At 54.0% G+C, this 26,692-nt stretch overlaps 5 protein-coding genes across 5 annotated transcripts; 4 read left to right on the top strand and 1 right to left on the bottom strand.

Annotated features, from left to right (window-relative positions):
- Window positions 1–555: 555 nt before the first annotated feature.
- MYCGRDRAFT_99101 (uncharacterized protein) lies at window positions 556–2,580 on the top strand (the record flags this gene model as incomplete). The annotated part of the gene is made up of 6 exons (XM_003855527.1): window positions 556–825; window positions 880–1,060; window positions 1,119–1,209; window positions 1,350–1,354; window positions 1,475–2,457; window positions 2,521–2,580. The coding sequence occupies 6 exons, from the start codon at window positions 556–558 to the stop codon at window positions 2,578–2,580; spliced, it is 1,590 nt and encodes a 529-aa protein (XP_003855575.1).
- Window positions 2,581–6,970: 4,390 nt separating this feature from the next.
- On the top strand, window positions 6,971–10,152 carry MYCGRDRAFT_68302 (uncharacterized protein; the record flags this gene model as incomplete). The annotated part of the gene is made up of 4 exons (XM_003855528.1): window positions 6,971–8,399; window positions 8,457–8,512; window positions 8,687–8,863; window positions 8,943–10,152. The coding sequence occupies 4 exons, from the start codon at window positions 7,134–7,136 to the stop codon at window positions 10,150–10,152; spliced, it is 2,709 nt and encodes a 902-aa protein (XP_003855576.1).
- A 1,031-nt stretch (window positions 10,153–11,183) lies between these two features.
- Window positions 11,184–16,830, bottom strand: MYCGRDRAFT_90708 (uncharacterized protein; the record flags this gene model as incomplete). The annotated part of the gene is made up of 5 exons (XM_003854868.1): window positions 11,184–11,278; window positions 11,329–11,736; window positions 11,914–13,087; window positions 13,732–16,235; window positions 16,752–16,830. 5 exons carry the CDS (start codon window positions 16,828–16,830, stop codon window positions 11,184–11,186), a joined length of 4,260 nt encoding a protein of 1,419 aa, XP_003854916.1.
- Window positions 16,829–22,171, top strand: MYCGRDRAFT_68298 (uncharacterized protein; the record flags this gene model as incomplete). The annotated part of the gene is made up of 1 exon (XM_003855529.1): window positions 16,829–22,171. One exon carries the CDS (start codon window positions 16,829–16,831, stop codon window positions 22,169–22,171), a length of 5,343 nt encoding a protein of 1,780 aa, XP_003855577.1.
- A 277-nt stretch (window positions 22,172–22,448) lies between these two features.
- MYCGRDRAFT_68294 (uncharacterized protein) lies at window positions 22,449–24,089 on the top strand (the record flags this gene model as incomplete). The annotated part of the gene is made up of 2 exons (XM_003855530.1): window positions 22,449–22,504; window positions 22,565–24,089. 2 exons carry the CDS (start codon window positions 22,449–22,451, stop codon window positions 24,087–24,089), a joined length of 1,581 nt encoding a protein of 526 aa, XP_003855578.1.
- Between the last annotated feature and the right edge of the window lie 2,603 nt (window positions 24,090–26,692).

The raw sequence follows: 26,692 nt of genomic DNA, 5'->3' as shown, positions 1-26,692 counted from the left end.
TGCTTGATAGCCAGGGCCGTGGACACTGGGGTGAATGCCGTTTCTGATATCCCTGCCTCCGGTGCGAATGTGGCCGGAAATCTTGATCGACGGGATGTGTAGGACGACAGAAGGGAATGGCCGGGTCACGTACCTGTGCTTGGATGGTGGCAGTCCGCTTGTTGCTGATTGCCAGGGAGACGGGTGGTGGGAGAGATATTTCCGATCTTTCGCTTTTGCGGAAACCGAAACCCGCAATAATTGCGGTCGACGTGTATAGCAAAAGGCTCCGGCATTTATCCCAAGTCGCCTGTCAGTGAGACGTGTTGATGGGTTACCTTACGTAGGCCACAAAGTAGACTCGTAAGACACGGCAGAAGGAAGGAAGCCACAACCAGATCGTTCATGCCTGAGGCATAAAAGTTCGCCCATTTCCATCGGCACCTCACCTATGCTTGCTATGCCGACATTCACATTCACACTCGAGCTCTTCGCTGCTTCAAGCGACCGTGATCACTTACCACCATCGCCTAGGTGGTAGCAGTCACAGGATGCATGGCGCAACCGTCTGCCGCCATGTCCTTCAGCCGGGCTGAGCGACCATGGCTTCTTCCCTACAATCACAAGCTTCGGAACCTACTCTCAATATCGCTGCGTAATTTATCGCTCGACCCAAAGCTCGCCACACGCTCTCGAGGCAAGACGATAGACGATGACGCTCTTCCTCAGACACTCAACTCGCCCGCGAAGCTGGTTGCCTTGCGAGAACAGCAGACGATAGGTCACTCGCGAAGCTCGACCGACCTGCGCGCGGATAGCGCCCACGCGTCGCCGGAGGGATCCGAGGTTTTCGAGGAGGCAGAACACAATGCCAGCATATCGGGTGCTAGGCAGAAGCAGAGGCCCAAGAGCATGGCGTTGACATCACCAACCAAGAGACCAGAGCTCGGCAGGACGAAACGAAGGAGCACAATGGAGTGGGCCACAGCCACGCCACAAAAGAGACAACAGAGGCTGGAGGCTGTCACAAGAGGCCGAATGGCTGATGTGTTCTTCAGCTTGCATGTTGATGGCATTGCAGGTCGGTAGGCATTGAAGGACTGTACAATGTGGATGGACATGCTGACTAAGTCCAGTAGAACCTGTATACGTCTCAGAGACAGTTGAGAAGACCATGAATCCCACGTTCAGATCAATTGATTGGTCTCTGTGCGGACCTGCCATTACAAGGTCGGATCGACTTGTCCTCCGTCTCTGGGTGCAGGGCAGCAAAGCCGATGACTGGCTGCAGCTTGTGCAATTGGCGATAGAGCTAGGAGGGCTCCAATACCTGGGAAAGAATGTGTGTAGTTCATGACGACGCTGCGCAGTACGAGTATTGACATCTCGCAGCTCGATCATGTCGACCGGTCGCTACCTCGAAACTCGATCATTTTACATTTCACCGATGGCGTCTACACGACAAAAGGTGCCTCCCTTTCAGACTTCATTCCAGCGACCGCTCATTTCGAGCTGGCCCAGAGTTCCACGCAGCGCCCGACCTTGAGCTCTTCGTTCGATGCCCTACTCCGTCTGTCCAAACTGGACGACAGTATCCAGGATGCGCTGGCCGCGCGGGACCAGCTTGCAAGAGACCTGGAAGATATCCTCCGAACCAACAAGGCCGCTCTGACGGAGCGAGATCAAGTCGCTGAGGCCGAAGACCGCTTGAAGACAATCGACTTTGCAAAGAGGACCGTCCAGAAGCAGCTTGAAAAGGCTCGCAAACAGTCAGAAGAGAGACGAGTTTCTCTAGAGACCAGACGGTCCTTGATGACGTCTGACGCTGCTGCACGGCAGTCCAAATGGCAGGATGTCAATGAAGCCAAGCCTGAGCTCCCGGCGTGGAAGGAACACAATAGTGCGTTGGAAAGTACAATCCAAAGTCAGAGGCGTCGCATTTGTGAGGATCTGCAGAAATGCTATCCCATACAGCCTGTACCAGGCAAGACCCTTGCATTCTCAATCCGAGAACTACATCTTCCGAATAGCGAGCAACTGGATTCGGAACCGCCGGAAGTCGTTTCGGCAGCTCTCGGCCACATTGCTCACACACTCCAACTTATGGCTTTCTACCTCTCACAATCGTTGCCGTATCCGGTCATGCCTCGCGGCAGTACCAGTACAGTCTACGATCCAGTCAGCATCCTGAAGTCCAACACGACCTCCAACTCTCAAGCCGCCGAAGACAAACTCCGACTATATCCGCTCTTCAGCAAAGGCGTGCCTCGATTTCGATACGAGTACGGAGTTTTCCTGCTGAATGAGAACATCCGGGTATTACTGGAGAATACTTTTGGCTTGAAGGTGCTTGACATCCGGCAGACCCTGCCAAACTTGAAATATTTGCTCTACGTGGCAACAGCCGGAGAAGGAGAGCTGCCTGGGAGAAAGATGGGTGGCATCAGAGGGTTGACGCGGCCGCGAGTACACGAGCGGGTCGGTAGTCATGATTCTGCCAGCAGTACTTTGTCGGGCTTGACTTTGCTTGGGAATGGCAAGGCGAAGGGCGCAGTTGACAGACTCAGAGAGATCAGCGGTGCTGGGCCGGGGCAGAAATAAGATGCAAGATCGGGGGACTGGAATCGAAAATAAGACCGGCACACTTGGTCCAACAACGTGATGTGCAGATTTGCAGAGTTGATACCGACTGGATGCACGCCGAGTGTTCTGACTTCGAGCGGGCGACCGTCATTCACTCGAGTGGGTCGGCCAGGGCTTCCCGTCATTCACCCTTTTGGAGGGGTCACTTTTGCCTTGGCTTCACAGAAACGGCATAGAAAACAACACCCTGCACACAGGATTACGACACATCAAGACTCTTACCTTCTCACCCTCTTATGACTTCTCGACGGGCGCCTTACTCTTCTTCGATTCGGCGCACTTGCGCTTGAGCTCACCACACTCTGACGCATGCCACACAGTGCTCGGGTTTCGACTAGGGCGGACGCAAGCCGTGCACAGGTCGTGCCAGCAGAGCGCGCGGACAGCCAGCAAGATCAGCATGACCGAATCGATACTGATGCGGCAATCTCTGATTACAGCGACACAGCAGATGCCGGAGCGCAGCGGTCACTTCTCGACTTGAGGACGGCCTTGGGCGCGACTTGGAGCTCGCAGTGGAACTCTGTTGATGGCCTCATGTCTGCCATGCTCAACACAGACGATGAAGGACGACAGCGCATCATGGCCCTGTTCACTGCGTACACCGACGAAGTGAAGAACAATGAAGGCGCGATGCCTCCGCCATCGGACTCCGAGCATGGTTCCAGCACTTCACCTGCCTCAACGACAGCACCACGCTCAGACTCAGGTTCCGGGGACGATTCTGCACTTCACCATCACATACGCTTGGACGAGACTACGGCTGCTGACGGAGTTGAACCAAGCCCAGTTCGCAAGCCTTCCGCGGAGCCCGCCTCTTGGACACCTACCAGAAACCGTCGACAAGGTGCAAAATCAAAACCCAGCAACACAACCTCGAGATGCCCGACATCAACGATTCATCTACTCGCCAGAGCGCTACAGAGCGATTAGAAGGTTTGCTGGGCCCTCTGGCCAGTAATCTCGACATGAACGCGTCAGTGCGCAAGGGAACATCTTTGGAACAATTCACGCCAGAAGTTCGAGACGCAGTCCACGTCGTCACAAAGGTGCGTTATTAGGTCAGCTACCCGTGCGCAACGAGAAGTCGCTAACCGTTTGAAGGCAATCTACTATGAGTCGTTATTACTGAAGGGCGAGGTTGCTCACCCAGACATATCCACAAATGCCGTCCACAATCGGCGCCTCTTCGACAATTCGGAATTTGTTAACGTAGTCACGACGTGGCACAAGCCGGGGCGTTCCACCGCAGTCGCGGACCCGAACTTCACTCCCGCTCAGTTTGGCGGTCAGGTAGTGAAGTTGAAACCATTCTTCGCGGTGGCAGTCGTGGGCAATTGCGCGTACGGACACTTGGGCGGATCCTGGGGTGGTAATTTCGAGGAAAGCGTTCCTGCCAGCGAGCAGCACCGTTTCATGCAAATAGTGGAGGTTGGTAGCGATGGCCCTTCGTATCCGTTCGACGTCCTCGAAGTCGGCGGTCGCACTGTGCGGGAATCTTCCTACCTCGACATGACGCTGTTGTGTCTCCCGCTTGATACACCGATGGCACCTTCGAGTGGCCGCATGACGAAGCACAGCAAGATCATTTTCGCCATCATGAAGAAGCGATACAATTGGCGGCTGCATGACCAGACGCTATATTGCGGACGCATCGATGGCGAAGCATATGACAAGACCCTGGAGGATTTGGAGTCTTGGGAGCATTACAAACGCCGCCGGGATGCACTCAGATCACGCTTCCACCAAGAACACACTCGGACTAACGCAAAATCCATGACCCAGCCAGAACGATCAGAACTGAAACGCAAACGTGGTCACTCTGACAGTTCCGGAACTGATGTCAGCGAGCCTGCGGGGGGCAAGTCTGCGGATCCGATGCGCAGTGCGCAACACAAGTCTGTCTACAATCAAGGTGTAGAGCAGCAAGGGACGACCGGAATCACATCAGACATGAGGGGTTTGACGGCCAAGAAGGCATAAATGCGCGGTGCAAGGACCCTGCGGTGCGTCGCCAGTCCAGGCTGACAAACGGTCTGAGGTCGAAGGAGAGATTTTGGTCGACAATAGGAAGAAAGCTCGCGTTGTCGATTTTCGCATTGTAAATTTTCCTTGGCATTCTTTGTTCCTTACCTGATTCCGAGTCCGGTAGAGATGTTTGTCCCGAACAAAGCATGTACAAACTGTTGCACTGTTGTTCAACAGAAAGAATCCAGAAAGAATCCAAGAACTGCCTACATCCACGACGCCATGGCGGACTCTTGCATTGAATGGGTTCTACGCGCACTAATTCAACACGAAGAACCTGAGGAACGTGGCGCGGATCCGCCACGCGACAGACAGTCAACCACGGCATTCTTCTTAGGAGCCTGCCGAAAGTCGTTCAGAGTCGAGAGATCGCCCAAATTTGTCGTACGCACTTGGCGTGTATCGAAAAGCAAACCACCTCGAACTTCGAGGAGCCATATCGCGAGTGCACCTACGAGCGCACTCGCAGGTCTGAGGACGGCGCTCAAGTCCATGGTCCGGATCGACAAGGAGATCCAGTCGAGCGTTGAACGCGTCCAAGCTGAGGACCAAAATCTCGCCATCCAGCTGTTGAACGCATCGCCCCTTGCACTGCACAAGAACGAGGAATTCGTGCAGGATCTTGCAGTACGAAATGCACTATGGCACAGTCTTCAGAGATTGAAGACCGCCCGCGTTGCAGCAATAGACACCGTTCGGAGGTCTGCGAGTGAGCTTTGCGAAGGGGTTGAAGCAACAATTCTCACTCCTGTATTTAACGAACTACTGCGGCATGTTTTGAAGTCTCTGAACTCCGCCCTCGACTCCCGCTCCAAGGCATCAGAGCTCGGGATGCAGCTGAGGCATCTACAACAACTTGAAGAAAGGTCGAAGCAGCTGTTCATGACTTCCGGAAAAGGTTGGCGTGTGTCTCCAAGCAAAGTCACAATGCGCATTCAAGATGTGACCGATGAGCTATGTTTCCTGGAACAGACAGAGCTCAGCCGTGAAAGAGTCGCGGAGGAAACCCTGAAGGCTTTCCTCGAATGTGAAACGACAAAGACATGGATCCACTCGAGAAAATCGATTGAAGCGTTGATTGCAGCGGAAGTATATCGAAGTGACGTGAAGGATCTTGGCCGCCACCGGGAACGATTGGACGACGACAAGTTATTCTACTATGGGGGGCTGCTCAAAAAAGCGAAGGACGAAGTCAAGAGCAATACGAGTCGGCATGTCTAGAAGATCTGCTCCTGGCAACCAAGAACGTCAAGATCTGTGAAGCATTGGTGAGGATCTCAAGAACAGCTGCAATCGCCGCCGGCGCAAGTCTCATATGTCTTGACGAAGTGAATCCGGACTACATCACCGAGATTGGCCACGGAGTCGAACTGTCGCGGGATGGAAGAGCAGAAAGCGAGTCGTCCGAACAACTACGCTTTAATGATGCCTATTTCCAGCTCAGGCTTGATCCGATCCTCAAGTGGCAGTCGTGCTTACATGAAGCCAATGACGGCGTCGACGACGTAGAGATTCCAGCATCGCCGACATCAAGCGCTGAGAGCAACACGAGCGAGTATTACACATTCTACCCGTGGGATGTGTCGGCAGATATCTACGAACGACGGCTGGTCCCTTGCGATTCTATCAGCAATGTGAACTGGGGTGGCATGGAGAGGAAGATCAAATCCGAGCGTCTGCGGCAGGAGACAGCGAGGAGCGCCCTGAACGTACGACCTTCGTCGCCGCCTCGAAGTCACTGTCGTGAGGACACACGGAGAGACGACAGATATGTCTCATGGGAGTCGAGGGGCGATGAGTATCGTTCTGCGTCTTCACGAGACCGCTTTCCGGGGAGGACAGAGCCATTCGAAGATACGACAGGTATATGCCGGAGGGCCCCGCCGACGCTCAGTGGTACGATGAGTATCGTTCGTCATCTCCACGAGGCCGCTCTCGAGGGGAGAACAGGGCCATTCGAAGAGACAGCAGGGACTTGCCGGAGTAGACCGTCTACGCTCCGAGGTAGTTCTACGACAAGTACAATTCGAGACGTGATGTTTGCTTGTCATGGACAGTACAATGGTGAACAGTCAATTGTGGGTAGGCTCGATAGCAGTATCTCTCTCTTGCCGTTGTTCGAAGCATGCTTATTGTCCCGACATTTCAGACTGTGATGCTTCCGATACCTCTGTGTGGTGTGAGTGATTCACAAGCGCCACGCGTAGTATCCAGCACGCTTGGCGTAGAAATATAGAACGAGGCCATTTCCAGGATCCGGATTCTCGGTATCCTTTTCCATCACATCGTAGACAAGCATGTGCCTGCTCAGCTCAGGTGCACAGCCGGCTCACGGCAGGCATTAATTGTCATCGCCAGAACGATCAAAGATCGGCTGACAACACGCCACTCCGCATCCAACATGCTGGGCTCCCACGCTTCTCCATCTGAATGCGCGATCACATCCTTGCCCCTGTGCGATGATCTGATTCTGACAGCCGGGAATGGAGCTGGCCGACTCTCTGGAGGTGCAGGCGAGTCGAGAGACCGCTGCGATATCTTGCGCGCTTCTTCAAGTTGACGCTGGACAGTATCTTGCTAAAAGATTTCGTAGGACGCGACAGGGCTCTGTCAATCGGTTCGCCGTGCTCCAAAACCAAGCAGCACGTCCAGTCGTTCACAGCGCTGCAGTAAGCACGACTTGTCCGCAATTTCGAAATCGGAAGATGAGCCAGCTAGGATCTGCGGGCGATGTCGACATTGTCGAGCGAGAACAGACGCTCCTCCCCCGCGCGTCGCTTCACGCAAGCTGCTTTCGTCTTCGTCGTTCTCAAGCAAACATGGCCCAACCTGGTGTCAGAGTCGCGTCCCACTCTGGGCAGGTCTCATTCTCCACAATGATGCTGTTGCTCCTCCTCGCTGCTGTCATCCAGCTCGGATCGTGTATCCTCCCACCTGGCACTGGCCACTCCAACCCGCTTCATCTGAATCGACAGACTCCTAGAGACGGTGCGACCGACGTCGCCACTCTATCCTCCGGCATCCAAAGACCTCCTCAGCTTCCTTTCGTGTACAATGTCACAGTCGACTCAATTCAACAGCTGGGCTCGACGATCATCGCGAGTCTGAATTCAACCATTCAACAGATACTGAATGGCGTGAAACCCGAAACTGCTACGTTCCAAAACACAGTCCTGCCGTTTCTCCAGTGGGACAATGAGTACAGACGGCAGTTCTACCCGCTTCAGGCGATCGAATTAGGGACGAAGCCGGAGAATACGGACGCCCGCGATGAAACACAGGTCAAGATAAAGGCAGCCCTGGCCGACGCTTTCACCACGGAACCATTTTTTCAGCTGGTCGATTCGGTCTATCAGTCCAATAAGGATACCACGAGCCTGAATGAAGAAGACCACATCGTCCTGGCAGCTGTGTGGAGTGAGTTCGCCAAAAGAGGCCTCAACATCCCAGCCGGCCCTCAGCGTGAATTGTTCGAAACCATGACTGAACGTATCTCCGCCGCCGCGTTGGAATTCTCTTACAACCTGACAACCGTCACTTACCTGTACTTCACGGCCGAGGAGCTTGAAGGTGTACCTGCGGACTTGATCAAGTCATACCTCAACGCCACTGGCGAGAATGTCGGGAAGCTGCAGATTGATGTGAATTCTGTCCCAGATATTCTAGACAACTGCGTGAATGAGACCACGAGATATACGGCCATTCGCGAATACTACAACCAAGTGCCCGAGAATGTCGCTCTCCTCCAGGTATTGAGCTCTCGTCAGACGCTTGTGATTTGAGCTTTAGCTGACTTTTATTTACAGGAGATTGTGCAGTTACGACTTCGTTCTGCCCAGCTACTGAATTTCACAAATTGTAAGTGCTCCGAAGGAATTGAGGCTTACAGCTTTGCGGTCTGTCCGCTTGCATCCGCGTTCGACCATTATCGTCGAGCTACAGCTGACGCTCACAACCCATTGAGACAGGGGCCGACTACACGTAAGTCCTTCTTCTGGACGTTTGGCGAAGTGCTCGTTGACTGACGCGCGCGAAGCAACTCCTTCAACATCGCAAAATCATCGAAAAACGTCGGGGACCTCCTCGCGAACCTGCGATCACACGTTAGCCCACTAGGCCAGAGTGAGCTGGATGTTGCCAACGGACTCAAGGCGAATGACACAAAGATCGTGAGTGCTATCGGCGACGAGGACATTGTCTATTCATGGGACAAGTGAGTGATTCGTATTGTAATCTGACAATTTACTCGACTGCTTTCGGCTGAGGTACTAGTAGTACTGACGTCCTCGCAGAGCATACTACGGCAACATTCATGGCGAGGCGGCCGACTTCGACTCCGACTCGTTCGCAGACTACTTTCCGGCAAACGTCACGGTGCCCGCCATTCTTCACGACATTTACGGCGAGCTATTTGGAATCCGCTTCGACAGAATACAGGGCCAGGACGCGGACGATGTGTCACCTACAGGTAACGGCAGTGATCTGGTGTGGCATCCGGACGTACAACTCTACGCTGTCTGGAATAAACAGGAGTACATGGATGCGAACGGCGTCACTGATCCCTTCATTGGATTTCTCTACCTCGACCTGTTCGCCCGGCCTGATGTCAAGAGCCCTGGCGACGGAGAAATGTTATTCCTCATCGACGGGTTCGTCAGGCCAGACGGCTGCAGAGAGTATCCCGCGGCGGCCGCCCTCACCGGTTTCGACAAAGCCAACGAGGATGGAAAGCCAAGTCTCATCTTTCCACCTACAGTGCTCTTACACGAACTCGGCCACTGCATGCATCAACTTCTCTCCCGAGCTACATACGCATGGACGTTCGGAGCTGACGAGTCCGCCACTCCGCCGGATTGGGCCGAACTGCCCTCTCTTCTGATGGAGAACTGGGGCAAACAGCCAGAAGCTCTAAAGAAACTATCTTTCCACTATTCGCATCTCTCACCGCAGGCCGCCGCAAAGTGGAGGGAAGAACAGGGAAACGCAACTGCTGCGCTACCGCCAGTGACCGTAACCGACGACCTCATCGCCGAATACCTGGATTCCGACAAGTTCTACGCAGGTCTTGACATCCTCCGCGACATCTTCTATGCTTTCTACGATCAGAGCATTTATAAATTTACTGAAGCCGACGTAGCAGCGAAGACCGACTTGTCCGTGCTGTTCAACCGATTGCGTCGCGAGATCGGACTTGTTCCCGATTTTAGTGATGTTGGTGTGGGGTATAAATGGGGTAATGGAGAGGCTCTGATTGATCACTTCGTCTCGAATAGTTATGGTGGGAACTACTACTGCTATCAGTGGTGCCAGGTCTATGCGGAAGATGTCTTTTACACCGCCTTTGCATCGAATTTGTTCGACTCCGCGGTTGGATGGAGATATCGACAGCAGATTCTCCAACCCGGAGGATCAAAGGACCTTAAGAAGATGCTTGTGGACTTTCTGGGCCACGAGCCCAGCACGGACGGCTATCTCGAGTATCTGGGCATCTCAGGTACTTGACATTCGACGATTGATCCTGCTTAAAGTCTGCGAGCTGATCAAAATGGTCATCCCGCTTGCTCGGAGGCGAGGCGGAGGACCAGAATGGACTGAATGACGCCTGAATGTGTACTGGTGTCTTGCCGAGTCGTTCTACAAACAATTTGTAGTCAAAACCAGTTCCCGCTTGAGCATCACACCTTGACTACCCGTACAGCTTGAGCCAGTCATGCGTGGAGGAGCATGCAATGTAAGAGCTCGGTATGCAAACAACCGAAGAGTACGGCCAAATGGGCGTGCCGGTAGGTTTGTGCTCACCAAGACGACTAAACAGTCGTGCAGGTATGCGTGCAGGTACCTTGATAGGACGGCCAAGTAAGCGTGCGGACAGGCGTACGTGGAAGTGTACAGCTAATCTATCAAGCCGGCCACATTGGCGTGCAGGTCGGCGTACATGTCACTTGACAGAACAGCATAGATCAGCGTGCAAGTTGGCGTGCAGGTAGACTTATGCGTATCGGTATACGTATGCGTCCTGGTACCTTAGCAGGACGGCCAAATAGGCGGCGGGTACGCGTGGAGTGAGTGTACAGCTAAGTCGGCAAGACGGCCGATTAGGCGTGGAAGTAAGCGTACACGTAGGCTTTGAGGTGACTTAAGAGGACGGCCAGATAGCGGTGCAGGTACTCGGGCAGGACGCTCGAATAGGCGTGTATGTAAATCTAGAGACAACCGGACAGGTGTCTTAGCAGAGCCCTCTCGTGGCGTTCGACCATTACAGTCTCTCTCCAACAGCCCTCCTGATGAAACCAACCACGAAGCTCGGCCTGCTCAAGAATGGAAGATGCCCAGCATCAATAGTCTCCACGTCGCAACGCGGCCCTGGTAGCGCTGCCATCTCTTCCTGCAAAGCCAAAGGAGCTACGCCGTCACTTTCGCAGACCAAGTAAGAGCAAGCAATGTGCCTCCACGCAGCGTAGTCGCATTTCTTCGTCCGCGTGCTCTTAGCACTTGGCTTCAGGATTGACGCAACATCCAGGTTTTCGATATCATCACCAAAGTTTGCTGGAATGCGAGCAGAATCCGGTACATCCCAGGTCCCATGGTCCGTCACCCAGTCTCGCGCTCCCACAAGATCTGACAACGACTGACCAACGTCTGTCAGTATACCCGCAATGTACACCATTCTGATCACACCACCACGCGTCCCTTGCTCAACTCGATCGGCTTTGCTGAGACCAGAAACCGCGTCGCCGGCAGATGCAGCTCCTGCACCGTGAGCAACAACGACAATGTCTTCTCCTCGATTGTCGCAGTGTCGAATGGTTGCAGCGATGATGTCGACATCTTCAGTGCCCCATTTGGCCAAAATCTTGTCGCCGGTCGATGGGAGGAACACGGTCCATACACGATAGCCAGCTCGTTCGAGGCGGAGGGTGAGAGGATCGTAAAGGCTTGGAGGACACCAGGTCTCTGGCACGATGACAATGGTGGGATTTGGAGGCATGTAGCTGATTTGGTCCGCTGAGATCCAGACTGGCTGTTCTTTCGTCCGGCTGAGTCGGGATTGATATGTCCAAGAGACGTGTAGCACGAGATGTTGTTCTGTACGTCAGAAAAGCTGCGCTGTGTCGGATGGCGTCGACCGGTGCGACTCAGTCTCTTTGTCAAGCTCAAAAAGCAACATGTGATCTAGCAGCCAGCTCTCCTTATCAGAGGATTTTACCGAAGTCCTGTCACCTCATCCAGTCATGTCCCTTTTTCAAGGAAACCTCGGCTTACTGCCCAGAGGCAATGGTGGAGGTGCCAGGCCTGCAGATGGACTCGCCGAAACTGGCTGAGGTGGTGCTGCCAGACCAGACTTCTTTGGTGGAGGCGGCGGTGGCTTCTTCTGTACTGCGGCTGCTATGCCCGAAAATGCGTTTTGAGCAGTCTGTGCGTGAGAAGAAGACGACGGCGCATTTGAGTTACCGGTATTCATTTTGGAGAATCGCTGTTGCAATTCTCCCACTTGCTGCCCATACCCACCCGCGGCCTGCGAAGAGCCTGCACTTGTATTGTTCGCATTAGAGTTCTGGTATCGCTGATGCAATGCTCCCATCTGACCTATCTGGGATCTGTAATCTCTCGCGGGTTGCGCAGGATTTGCGGCCGAATTGTTGGCTGTCGAGCTCGTCTCTCCGCCAATTCCGAAGCCAGACACATTCACACCTGCTTGACCCAGGCGATTGGCCGCGAACTGGTTGATCATTCCGGCTTGTCTCGGAGGTGCTACAGGAGCCGAAGGGGTTTGTGTTGTAGGCTGGCTAATCGCCTCCTGATAGGCGGGAGGAGGGGCAGGAGTGTGCTCATCTGGGTATTCATTCTGCCTAGGAGGTAGGCTCGGAGGAGGAGCGGCCTGCCGTGGAGGTACCCGTGGAGGTAAAGCAGGACTGGCTCTTCTAGCTGGAGAGGGTGTAGGCCCGTTGCCTCCACTGACGTTCGCGGTCACTCTTTTGACTGGAGGCGGGGGTAAATTGTCCGTTCTCAGACCTGAGGTATCGCTGCGGTATGGCCCTTTCGGTTTGGCTGCCTCTAATTCTGCTTGCTCTTGACGTTCGCGTTGCTCGGCGGCTCTACGCGCCGCGTATCCCGTCTCTACCAGCGGTGCTCCAAGTGAAGGGGCTGGCTTGTTCGCTGCAGCTACGGAGGACGAGGTCACTGTTCGTGTGACGGCCGGGCTTTGAGCACCGTCACCGTAGTATGCACTGTGTTTCGGCGGTGGAGCGAACGAGGCCAGATCTCTTAGGCTTGACAACGGGGCGGATTGATGGGATCGGGCGGCATCGTAGTTGTGTCTGTCAACGGGCTTCCCTGTGGCCTTCCCTTTGAGTTCGCTGAGCTTCCCGCGCACGCCTGTCGTGGAGCTTGCGGAACCTGACGAGTCTCCCTTGCCACCACCTGGGTGCCAGCCACCCTTGAGAACGTTCATGATGTATGTTGGAGTATTCACAAAGCGCAAGCTTGACCAGCGTGAGAGTGATCTGTACGAGTGATCTGTACTTTGCCCTTCCCTGGGTCGCTTGCGCGATCGGGCCATGACGTCAATCTTGGCGTTCACATGTTAGCGGAACAGATTCACTTGTCTCGTCAAACATTACATATCACTTCGATACAGCTACGATATGCTCACTCGTCCACTAATGAAGCTCCCTTTGCGCACCATCCGAGGTTTCGTTCGATGACTGCATCCAACGGCATGCTCACTCACCTGCTCGAATGCATATTCCAGGGTATCGTTCGAGCGGGACCACGGAGGGATCGTTACAGCAGCTTCTCAACATCAACCCTGACCCTCAATCCTCTCTCATGCAAAAGCTCATAAAGTTGCTTCATCTCGCTCTGACTCAGCGTTCCATCTCCAAACAGCTTCATTCCCTGTATCGCCCAGGACTTCATCCAAGGAAGATACCTCAAGCCATCAAGAAAGACACTTCTGGCTCTCTGCATGTTCGTGCCTGCTGATGCAAACTCATAGCGGGACCATGCCAACCATAACGCAGGGGAGTGGCTAACAGTGCTATCGTTGCGGAGAAGCGCGTTCGAGAACGCAGCACGCACGGTGTTGGAGGTCGATCCTGAAGTCTCATGTGCACTGCGTCGAATCTCCTCCCCGATCTTGAATGCCCACTGGACCACGCTGAAAGAGCTTATCGAGCTCGTCGCCTTCTGTTCACGGACAAGGGCTCTGATACGATCCTGTGTGGCAATCCTCGCATGGAGCTCGAGCAGAACGCTGTTGTCGGGAAACAGCTCTAGACTGTCTTCTAGCTCTTGCTGTAGCACCGAAGGCTTGTGCGGTCGATGTCGTTCAAGGTGCGTCTGTATGAGTCTGACCTTACACTGATGCAGCTGCTCGATGGCTATCGAGCCTTTGTCGCGAGCAAATTTAGCGCTGTACTTCGAGTATATGTGTAGGGGTCGATCTGTGTTGTTCTCCGTAGTGAGGTATGAGATCCATGCCAATAGATCTGCGCACAGCACTGCATGCTCAAACCTGCCCAGGAGATACAAGCGATCGAGATCTTCTTCAATTCTGCGAAGAAGTCTCAATTGTCGAGTAGAGAACTCAGACGCATGATCAGACTGATCTTCAACCCCGATGCACTCCTTGTTGCCGTTAGCCGTGTCGAGCAGCAGTTGTAGAGCGCCTCGTTCGTCACCACTCTTGACTTGACAGATGAAGCGACTATGCCAGAGGTAGATAAGATCGTGGTGCTGGTTTGACTCAATGCGACGCTGCAAGCTCAACGCGGCTGACCAAATTTCCAAAGCTTTGGCCATCTGGCTTCGTCCTTCCGCAAGTGCGTAGGCATTGTAGAGACGCATACTCGATGGTCGCTGTTTCAAGATGCGCTTTGCAGCCTTTGCGGTCTCCGTCGGGAGTAGAGTAGCCTTGAAAGCGATGTAGTACTCTGCAAGGAGTTCTCCATTGGGGGTGTTGAGAGTCGAGACCGAGCCAAGGCTCTCAAGAACTCTATCGAGGAAGCGAAGCTTCGTATCCCTCATGGGCTGCTGCTCGAGGTCGCTTTTCAAGGCATCGAACCCATCTTCGAATAAGATTGCGGTCATCTCGCGCCTGCATGGAAGAAGACACCTCTCAGGCTGAGGGGTGGCGGCAAAAGAGCTATTCTCGCCAGGGGAAGTGGCCAGGTGAGAATCTCTCTGCCATTCGCATGCATCCAGGTGAATCGATTGCAACGAGATGGCGGGTAGTCGCATGAAGTGAAAGAAGCTTTCAACAATGGACCAAGACTGTATCTTTGTGTTGCTCAGCGGTTCGATAACTTCGCGGATGTCTGAGAACATCACGCAGCGAAACGGATCTGTCACAGCATCATCGTCGTAAGTAGATGCTGGCAGTAGGAAAGCACTGCCAAGGGTGTTCTCCTCGTCGGCGAAATTCTGCAAAGAATTGCAAAGAACGGTCTTGTCCTTGACGGCCGGCTGACTTTCGCGTGGAGTGCCCTCGCCAGAATCATGGTATTTCGCCCAGCCAAGACTGTTCTCCTCACCAACTCTTGCAACTTCACTCTCCCAGAACTCTTCTAGGGACGACAATCGCTCCGAAACACCGGCCGAGGATAGCGAAGATGGCGCAAAGAAGTGCATCTCAATCAGAGCTTGCCAGATAGCTATGGCGAGCTCGTCGTAGCCAGCCCCACGAACGAATACCGTGAAGCGGAGAAGAAGGTAGATCTGAATCCTGCTGATCTCCGGCCTGCTCGCATCGTTGGCACTTTCGCAAGCCCTATGAAGGATGTTGAGACACTCCACGTAGGCATGCTTGCAGGTCTCGTAACGGAAATTGGACTGGCTGTCCTGAACAAAGTTGAGATATTTGGCCCATAGCAGGACGCTAGAATTTTGTTCGACCAGTGCTTCCTTCCACTTCGAAGCCAATTTGGCGTTATCCCACACAAGCCTGCCTTCATCGACCATGGCACTGAGCAGGGACTCTCGGCCAGCTGTCCCTGGTGAAATATGCTTTGATGCTTCATTGAAGATTGACAACCTGAGATCGGCAAGAGTGCGTCGTTCGGAGCTCGTCAATGAAGAGACATCAATGCCGGGCCGGACCAGCTTGCTTTGATGCTCTGCTAGCGCTAGCCACGCTTCCAGAGACTTGGGATTGGCTTTAGCTTTCTTGGAAAGTACGGCACTTTCTTGCCGTGTGCGCAGCTCAAGGTCAGTGCTGGCATTATCATCAGAGTCGACCACTTCCAGGTCATCGTCGATTGAAGGATCGTTCGCCTTTGCCTTTCCATCGATAGAACGATAGTCCACACTGCCGCTCTGATCGTCGGCGCCGTCGTAATCGTGTTCTCGACGCTTCGCTCTCGTGATCTCGATGAAGTCACTGCCAGGACGATCGTCTGCCTGGTCACTTTGTGCGGTTATGAAGCGGAGCTTGGTTTCTGAATCCTTTCCGTACTTTGAGGACAACACTCGGGATGAGTTTGAGCGCACACGAGGCTTGAGCGAACTCACGAGACTGACCTCCTTCCCATCACTAGCTTCACGATCAATCTTGGAGGAGAGCCCGCCGATCACATTTCCATAGCCTGTTCGGTGATACGCTGGGATGTTGTACCGGTGTAGGCTGCCATAGACGGCGTTCTTTGCGTCCCCTCGCCGGTCAACGATAAACTGGGTTGACTCTTCGAATTCGTCCAGCTCTGCTGCTCGCGGCGCATCCGTGAGTTTCTGATGCTTGCGTTCCGGCTCCCAGAGAGCTTCTGCATGTTTCTTGTCCAGAGAGGATGTTTGACGACCGTGGCTATCATCATGTTCCCTGCGCCTCGTCCTTCCATCATCGGGAAGAGAGCGTTCCTTGGCTTTGTGGTGACTGCTACGTCCTGAGGACCGGGAATCTGGCTTGGAGTCTTGTTTCGACTCCGACTTCGTTTTCGGCTTGAAGCTTCCGAACTTTGGAACAGCGTTTGATGCCATTGGGCATTCGTCACGTCAAGCTGTCGGAAACGAACGTCGAAGGCATGAAGTAAGGCGCGGAACGAGCTCCGGTCGGGACCCGGGCGTAAACTCTAAATCATCTCAAAAAGTTTTAGAAGCATACCTACATCCCAGAGCATTCAACTTCTGCCACACCCATGGATGGGAACATGTGCTCGATGAAAGCACGCCACTGAACACAACCATGACGACCGCTCTTCAGCAGCAATTGGCTGCTATTGCTGCCAACAGCACACACCAACTCGACCTGAAAGCGCAAAAGACCCGTCACAGCAAGTCGCTGCTGTTCGAAGCAAGAGATGCAGCGTCGCAAAACTTTGACACGATATACCAAATATGTCTGGAGGGATTCGAGGAGCTGTGTCAATTGGACAACCGATTCTTGCCCTATCGGAGGAATCTGTTCAGCGAGCAGAGTAAGAATGAGGATCGCACGCGCATGACTGCGAATGAGAACAAGGAATTGGATGGCGTTATTGAGCGTTTCCTGGGGCTTCTTGGGGCACGATTGCTGCTCAAGCCTGGGATGAAAGCGGCAGAGTGGTTAGTGCGCCGGTTCAGAGCGCACGAGTACAATACGGAGCCTCTGCTCTTGACGTTTCTGCCATACCACACCTCGCAAATCTTCCCGACATTGCTTTCCATCCTTCCGGAGACCCTACCTGCAAACTTCCGGTTCCTACACCCATATGTTGCATCCTTGCAAAGTCCACCCAGATATGTCATTGTTTCGGCCGCCATCACCAGTCCGACTTTCTTCGCCGCGTTCAGCGAGTATGTTCTGGACGTGGCAAAGTCGCACCACCACTCAGCACTTCTCCTCGGATTCTGGGCGAGTGTTACGGCACAGACTGTCAACGGTATGATGGACGCCACTCGGTCTGGTCGCGAGGCTGTCCGACAACAGAAGGAGGAAGACGTTTTGCTCAGGGTGCTACCGATCCTGCAACGAGCTCTCGGAATCAGCGACGTTCCTGAGCTCTTTTTGGGATCTTGCATGATCATGACAATACTGGCCACCAAGGCATCACTCAACGAGAATGTCATCAATGCGATGATGGAGGCCGTAGCATCTGCGTGGAACGAACAGACATTGGAGGATGGGATCACATGTCTCGCCGTGCTCGGAGAAGAGAAGCAGCAATTGTCCCTCTCGCGCAAGGTGACTCGCGCGCTGATCAAGCAGGATAAAGCGCTCGCCATCATTGAAAAGACCGGGACCACTTGCCGCGCGGACAGACTCCTCGCTGGGCTTGCACACGGTGCTATCGACGCGATCGCCAGGAATGCTGACCCTAAGGCGTCGCAACTCCTCATGGATATTCTCGAATCTGATTTGCTGTCTCAAGGATACACCATCCTGCTCCTCGAGGCTACCATGAAGGCTGTTGCGGACGTGGATGCCACCGCTGGCGAGGACAGCGGTCGATCCGAATTGCTCGCAGTCCTGGGCCGCTTCGGAAGTCATGAAGGCGGCACTCGCCTGATTGAACTCGCGGTAAAAAAATCACAAGTGGATCTGGCACGGCTGGACGCAAGCTTGGCACTGCAGCTCGACGCCATTGATGTGGAGGAGGCGAACAGCGATGTAGAAGAACTGGCGCTGCTACAGGCAGACGAGGCTTCCATCGCAACAGTCCTTGATCTGAGCCACCTGCCAGCACTACCATACAAAGATGCGTCATTCCTGGACCCGGATAATCAGGACCTTTTCAATGGCTACATGGCAGCATTCGACAAAGCTCTGCCTTCTGACAAGGACCTTGCTGCGCTGTTGAACCTCCACTCGTTGCAAAGGAAGCACTGTTCGCAACAGCCGGGCGTGCTTTCTTTCTTCACCCACGTCTGGACCTCTGGTGCAAACAATTCTAGCCGCCTTAAGGCGCTTCACATCACGCGCGAGCTGATCGAGCAGATCACGAAGGCAGAGTCGCCGATCGATATGCAAGCGCTACTCCCCTATCTCATCGCCGCTCTCGCCGATCCTGTCAAGTCAATTCGACATGCAGCAGCCTCCGTCTGCCTTGCGCTGAGCGATGTGTACAAGATTGCCCACAACAAGGCGACGGATGCTAAAGTGTGGAGCAGGAACAGCTTTCTCGGCAAAGACAGTTCAAAATTGACGTGGCTGCCACTAGCTGATGCACACAAGTTACTGGCCGATGTGCTAGTGCCAATTCTCGAAGACTGCGTTGTAAATGCGGGCTACGTCGTCCAAGCACTGGCCGACAGCATCAATTCAACGTCGACCAACGCTGCCACGCCTCGGAAAGAGTTGAAGTCCTCGTCTCGAACGGGTGTCTACACATTTTTGGCGTCCCACATGGTCGTCACTCCAGTGCTCAATGTTAAGCTTCGCATAGGAAGCATCCTATGTCAGATCGGAAAAGTCGCTGGTACCGCACGGAACCACATCGTCGTTCCTTACGTTCAGGATCACTTCAGTCGACCGACCAGCGCTACCTTTCCCAACGACTCGGCTATACTGTCGAAGACTTTAGTCAGCTGTCTGACGCAACGTAGCGCTGAAGAGATCCAACTACTGAAGACTTTGGCGACAGGCGAGCTGGGAGGTACCGAACAGACGATAGAGCTCGGATTTGCACGTCTGCGGCAGCTCTGGCCTGCAATGAAAGACATCACTCGAGCCGAGATCGTGAATTGGTTGCTGGATTTGAGTCTCAATGTCGATTCCCCCGAGGAAACGCAAGCAGATGCCATCGAGACTCTCCGTAATCTCACTTTGTCCTCAGAAATTCTGGTCCATCTTGTCGAAAGCCTGCCAAATATCGCCGAGCTGCAAGGACAGCCAACGCCTGCGAAGAAGCAGCGTACCAACAGGACTTCCGACGCGACCAAAGTCATCGCTATAGACAAGGAGAAGCTCAGTTCTGCTATTCGTCGAATCACCCTAGTGCTCGAACTTGTCGAGGGTTCCAAACCTGAGCGGCACCCACAGTTGCTCAAGGGACTTTTCTACATTCTCGGCGAGCTTCACCAGTACAAGACGCTGCTGAATTCAGAGCTGGTGTATCTCCAAGGTTTGATCATCAATGGCCTCCTGGATGTTGTGCGTGGACTGGAGTCGACTGCAAACAAAAATGTCGACCGCTCCGTCATTCGGGCTGACCTCATCGTGGAGTGCGTGCGAACAACGTCTAGTACACAAGTTCATCACGCTGCTCTGTTATTGATGTCAGCACTGGCATCGTGGGCGCCGGATCTTGTTCTGCACAGTGTCATGCCTCTTTTCACATTCATGAGCTCGACCATTCTCAAGCAAGGCGATGACTACAGCGCACACGTCACCGATCAAACGGTTGCACGAATCATCCCGCCACTTGCAGCATCACTCAAGAAGCGTGGTAAAGATCTCATTAGCGGCGCCGCAGAGTTGCTACTCAGTTTCACGGCGGCTTTTGAGCACATCCCGCTGCATCGAAGACAAGCTCTCTTTCAGCACCTTGTCGCGACACTTGGCGCTGAACAATCTCTGTTCGCGGTCGTAGCCATGTTGGTCGAAAGATATCCCGATCAGACGAACGTTCTCCCCTTCGTGTCGGAGCTCATGGGTAACTTTGATGTCGCCGTGCAGCTCCACGCTGTCAGCCAATACCTCGACCTTATCGTCGACACCCTCAAGTCGAAGCGAGGTCTTTCGGACGTCATCTTGGGTTACGCTGAGAAGAATAAGGACCAGGCGATAGCTGCAACGTCGGTCTTGCTCAGTGGCCTTGCAGAAACGCTTAGCCGCGACACCCTACGCAAGAGGCTTTCCAAAGAACTCAAGAACGATGAAGAGGAAGCGGACAATCTTCGTCGAACATACTCTAAACTTCTCGAGAAGTCCATGCAGCTTGGCCTCCAACTCAGGACCGATGATATTCTTCACCACAACGCCAACCGTGTGCTCTCAGCTCTGCTCGGCTTAATGCCCACCAAGGACTTCATCGACGCGAGCGCAATCCTCATGCAGAGCGGCTCAGACGAGATTCGACAACAGGTCTTCTGGTCGCTCGAGCAGCGCGTCAAGACCGCCAAGCGTGGAGATGCAGCTCTTCAGACCATCTTCGGCGAAACTCTCACCAACTGCGCGATCTTTGTTACCCCCTCGCAGCCTGTTGCGACACGGATCGCCGCTATCACATGCATTGACAACATTTCCGAGAAGTTTGGAAAGACGGATCGCACTGCGGTCATGCAAGCTGCGCAACAAATCGCTGGCGAGGCAGCGCTTGGCCACAAAGAGAGCACACTTCGCCGTATCTCCCTTCTGTGCTTGGCCAGTATGGTGGAAGTGCTTCAAGACGAGTTCATCCCGGTGCTGCCAAAAACGCTAGACCGGACGCTTCAGTATCTTGCGGAAGGCCTCGGGGATGAAGCCAGAGTGGACGAGAGCATGCTCACGGCTTGTTTCAGCTTCGCAATGGCTATTCTCGACCACCTTCCATGGATGCTCTCAGGCAAATATCTGGAGCAGTTGCTGGTCCTCGCGGCGAAGGCAAACAGCTACAAGGCCAAGCAATTCAGCGAGTTGACTGCTAAGAAAGTCGCTGCTCATGAGTTGCTTAGTGCGATTGAGCGAACACTGGAAGATGTCGTCGCCCTTGGTAAAGACGCCGTCGGCCTTCACATGGAAACTCTGCACGAAACGATCAAGATCCAGACCAAATCCACTATTGCAAAGAATGCGCAGCTGGTTTTCTCGATCCTGCTTTCGGCGTTCGACATCCGCCGCAGACTTCCTCCATCAGAAGAGGAGGACTCCGAGGTCGAGTCGTCACCGTACGAGCTGGTCACTGCTGCCGCCATGGAAGCTGTTCTCAAGCTCAACGATGCAACATTGCGACCATTCTTCACTCGCATTGTCGAATGGGCCGGAGCTCTGCCAAAGAAGGACGTACAGGGAGCATGCTGCCGCAGTATCAGCCTCTACAGCTTTGCACTGGCACTCTTTGACCAGCTCAAGTCTCTTGTCACAAGCTACGGCAGTTTCATTCTGGGCAGTGCTGCTTCTCAGCTCCCGAATCTGTTGGCTCGCGGCAACGACTCTACCAGCGAGCAGTTCGAACTCTTCGATCTCGTACTGCAAGCCTTGACCGCGAACTTCAGCAACGACCAAGACGGTTTCTGGCAAGCACCTGCGCATTTTGACGCAATCGCTGAGCCTCTCATCAGCCAACTCAAACGTCCAGGCAGCGTCGTGAACCACTCAGAGTTCCTCATCCCAGCCATTATGGAGCTCGCCGCCGCTGCTGGCTCTCCGGAGCACCACAAAGCAATGAACACTATGATCATGTCATACATGCGACACGAAGGCGCCGACGTCCGCCTGGCTGCAGTCAAGTGTGAGCGTGCCCTGACGGAACGTCTCCACGTCGACTGGATCGGCCTTCTGCCGGAGATGTTACCGTTCATTAGCGAGCTGCAGGAGGATGATGATGGAGAGGTTGAGAGAGAGGTGGGCCGGTGGATCCTGGAGATTGAGGGTGTCACTGGCGAGAGCCTTGATAGCATGTTACAGTAGATGCTAGAGCAGAACAATGTACATTCTCCATACAAGTCGTCGGCTTTTTGTGTTTGCCCAGCATCGTTTCGATCGACGTGATACAATCACCCTTGTTTCCGATACCTCCATAGATACCTCCGTGGTCCCGCTGAAACTGCACTGCACGACTGACACCTTGGTGGCTCGGGATTGTGTAGTTTGAGCGGGAGAGCGCCACGGAATAATCAAGGCCGACTTTTGAAGTGTACCACGTCTCACTACGTGACCTCACTCAACATCACTTTTACCTTTCGCGATGGAGCTTCCACCTCTGGTCGCGATCTTTCTGGTTGTGTTTGACCAAAGGAAAGGGTAAGTAAGTATTTGCACTGCTGTTCGAAGTGATTCACGGCGGCTGACTGGCGGCATCAGCTACACGATTACCTGGCAACGCGCTCTCTCCGATGTCGACCTGGACGGCGTCGAATACCGAAGCCTGCCCTCTGGCCTACACTCAGTGGACGAAGATCTAGTGTACTTTCGTCATGGCGAACACGTGGGTGCAAGCGTGTTCGTGAGAGGAGAAGCCGACGCGGCGCATCGCAATGCCAACTTCGCGGCCGTGGGAGTGCTGGTATCTCAACATGGAGCATTGGGACAGGTGTGGCTCCATGCAGAAGAGCTGAGAATATTGGCGAGGAATGTGGTCGGAGATGTCAGTGATACCGGAGCTCTTGAGTCGTTCTGGACAAAGCACAAGAGTCAGGATACTGGTGGCAGCAGTACGGCTGGGAGTAAGAAGAGGAAGCGTGCACAATCGGAAGCCACACTGGCTGGACTAAACAACTCTGCGCAAATATGGCCCAAGGATCACCCAGCACTCGCTGCGCCGGAAGTGATCGATCTGTTTGGTCCGCTTCTGTTTCCCCTCCACCGAGCAGCTCTTGCGAGGCAGAGAGTGCTGGTGATGGGCAATGCTCCTGTGCAGGACGCTGGTAACGTGCTATACATGACCTCCGTGCTTTCCACAATACCTCATGCACTGCGTGAGAGCCTGCCAGCCGAGGCTGGGTCTCTACTACGACCGTTGCCGCTCTTCAGCGTTGGCATTCATGACATACCGAATTTGCCGGGCAGTGAAGATAGCAACGGCTGGCTGGCTCACACTACGGACGATATACTCGGTGAGAAGAAAGAGCTGTGGGATCTGAAGGTCAACCTGCCGTCCCGCCTTGCTCCTGCCCAGCGTTGGCCAGCACTGCAAACTTCGGATGGGAGAATAGTGAAGGCTACCCAACGCGACCTGCGGCGATGGAAACTGTTGCAACGCGAACTTAAGAGATTGCGATCCCAGATCGGTGGAGGATTCACAGACAGCGGCAGTATGCGCAGTCAGCCTGACAGTGACCAGAGACCGCTGCTCGAGCGAGGGAACACCACCACCTCCACATACGATCTTGGAGTTGCGGATTGCGGCGACTCAGAAGCCGTTGAAGCGCCCACCTGGACATCAGTGGCATATCGAGGCTTCATGTGGTGGGCGTCAGCGGGCGATGCGAGCGCGTGGGAGAATGAGGAGTCCAAGGCGGACGAGGAGCTACTGTTCGATATGCCCGATCTGGGAGCATTGTCTCCTGACAGCGGCGATGGACCCGAAGCTACAGATGCAGAGTATGCAAGGGCTGCGGCTACGCTACTTGTTGCATATTTCCGAAGAGTCACTGAAGGCATATTCCGGACGATGGCGAGTTCTGTTGAAGATGCAGACGATAATACGGAAGAAGGCGTTGCAGAGGAAGAGATCTTGCTCAATGGCGACGATGTACGGAATATGGGACTCGACCCCTGGAGCGCGGCCGACAAAGCCTGGGTGGAAGATATGATGAAGATCTGGTATGGCCGGGATACAAGAGTGTCAGACGGTGGCATCATGGTATGCGGTGTCAAGATATGTTGAGGCTTGGGCACCTCGTTGGACTGAAAAGGCTATGACCCGGCAACCTGCCTCTCGGTGGCCTTCGAACACCGGTGAAGCCCTGTCGACATCAGCAAGCTCTCAACAAAACGATTCTTCCTCATGCGCATGGCACATTTCAGCTTGACGTGTACGAGGAGAGTGGTCTTCGTGTGCCCCGACAATTTACAAGTCGTTGAGCATGTGAAGATCCGAAGATTAGCCGCTGTTGTGCACACTGCTCAGCAACATTGACAAACGAAATTGTCAATCCCACCGACTACGCTCACACATTGAACACTATCGCACCAAATCCGCCTCGCCGTGCGGAAGTCAGCGATCGATTTGCTCCAAGCTGTAAGTACATTTCACATCACTCCCACACAATCACCAGAAGAGATGGAAGGAGGCGCGGCAGCAGAAAGCAGAGAAGACGACACTTGGTCGATAGCAGCAACGGACGGGTCGCTCGAAGACGAGGGATTCGTCTCGTCTGAGGTCGCAGAAGCCCGCGGGCACAACAATGCGGTGTTTCCCGCTTTCCATGGGCCAGACGAGCTCGTTCTGGCGATTTTCGACCACGTGGACCTTGCGACGGTCAGTATACTTCGGCACGTGAGCAAGAACATGCGAAACTTCGTCGATTGCTTTCTCAAGACCATCTGCACCAGCCGCATGAACGCCGAGATCGAGCGGATCACCGGCAGCAAGGATGTCCTCGTCGATCAGCTCGAGCTGCACGATCCCTCGGTCAGACAAGTCCTCGAGATCATAAGCTGCTGGGTCTCGAAGCGTGGCATATGGGTCGATCGGAAGGCTTCCGTGGCTTCACTTCATCTCCTGGCAGAATATGTCGGCCGCGACTACGAGATTGCCAAACAAGAGAATATCTTCGGTGAGGAAGGCGACTTCGCAGCGTGCTACGTGCTAGTTCTCGCCATTCTCGACCTTCACATCCAGCACAACTCATATACGCACCTGCCGTACGTGCGACCAGTCCGCAACGTCGCTGGCTTCATCAAGTCCATATGGCGAACAGGAGCCGAATTCGAGGAAGAGTTGCTACATGAAATTTATGAAGAAACCATGGCGTCCCACAATCTGCGCCAGACTGCATACGTTGCCGGTCCGACCGAGGCAATGAAGTTCAGAGGCGTGCCACAATACGCCTTGACGCCGTGGAAGCCGGTCGCTTTCTCGTCTGTGCCTCATACCTCCTCGGTCAAACGAATGACCGAACTGTTTGCGCTTCCTGATCTTCCCGGCGACGGCATCTTCGCGTACGGGACCAATTCGCGACGCATCCGCGATATAATCGCCTTCGAGGTTGAGTTTCGGCGAGGACTGATCCCGCTGGCGTTGAGGGCTTTGCTTCTCGAGTACATTGTGGTTTTCTGAATGGTCGAACGATAATGATCGAGAGTGGGAGATGAACGGCTAAGTGTGTTTTTTCCTGTTGCTTTTATGAAGGGAAGATATGTTTGTGTGGTGTTTCTGCTTCTCTGTTGAGTACGTCGAGTGGGAGAAAGACGGAGGTGTTGGGCGTATAACGCTTGTTGCTGCAGGAGAACGAATTTTGCGGTGTCAATGGGCGGAGTGATGTGCAAAGAGGATACGGAAGCTGGCAGTCAAATTCCAGTCCTTGTCCAGATCTCATGCGCTAGCTGAACAGTGCCAACAAGGCGTTCAGGCAAGCGAGCAGGTGATGTAATATGACGACCAGATAGCCGTACTATCACGCGTATATGCTACGCTAATCAGGCGTACAGCTGAGGTGCCAGTACGACGGCGCGACCTGCTACGTAGTCGTATGGACAAGCTAGCAGACATGCTTGGAAGACGTCAAGGTAAGTTAGCAGCCATGTCGTAGAGTCGTGCAGGCAAGTCGGCAAAACATGCCAAATAGCCGTACAGGTAAGCAAGCAAGACATGCTAGATAGTCATGTGTGTACCGTGCACTGTCTCGTTTCATGGACAAGCCAATACCCATATCTTGGGCGTACATCACTCATGAACCGATCTTCTGCCTGACCCACTGCCCTATTCTCTGGATACTGCCATCGGCCTCCTCCGCCTTGCCAGCCATGAACTCCATAACATGCTGTTGCCCCTCCTGCACCTCCAATACAACCTCCACACCCGCCTTCTTCGCCTTCTCCGCAAACCTCGTTCCATTGTCCAACAACATATCGTACCCACCACACGAAATCCACTGCGGCGGCAAGCCCTTCAGCTCCGCGAAAATCGGACTCACCAAGGGATCGTCCGCCGACGCCTTCCCAGCCGTATATCGCTGCGCAAGATTCTTGCAAAACTCCATACTTTGCAACACATCCACCTCCGCATTCGTCTTCATCGTCTCCCCTGAGTGCGTCAGATCGTAGCAAGGAGACAGAGCGACGCTGGCACCCGGCATGGGCAGGTCCTTCTTCGCGGCCGCGAGACACACTGCTGCCGTCAGAGAGCCTCCTGCCGAGTCGCCGGCCAGAACGATGTTCGTCGGTGCATAGCCCAAGGTTTGGATCAGGGCTTGGTATACAGCCACGCAATCGTCCAACGGTGCTGGGTAAGGCGCAAGCCGGTAGTCCACAGATATAGCAGTAACA

Source organism: Zymoseptoria tritici, chromosome 2 (assembly GCF_000219625.1).
Source record: "Zymoseptoria tritici IPO323 chromosome 2, whole genome shotgun sequence".
Lineage (NCBI taxonomy): Eukaryota > Fungi > Ascomycota > Dothideomycetes > Mycosphaerellales > Mycosphaerellaceae > Zymoseptoria > Zymoseptoria tritici.
Note: the sequence above shows the minus strand (reverse complement) of the source record. Positions and strands in the feature narration are given on the sequence as shown.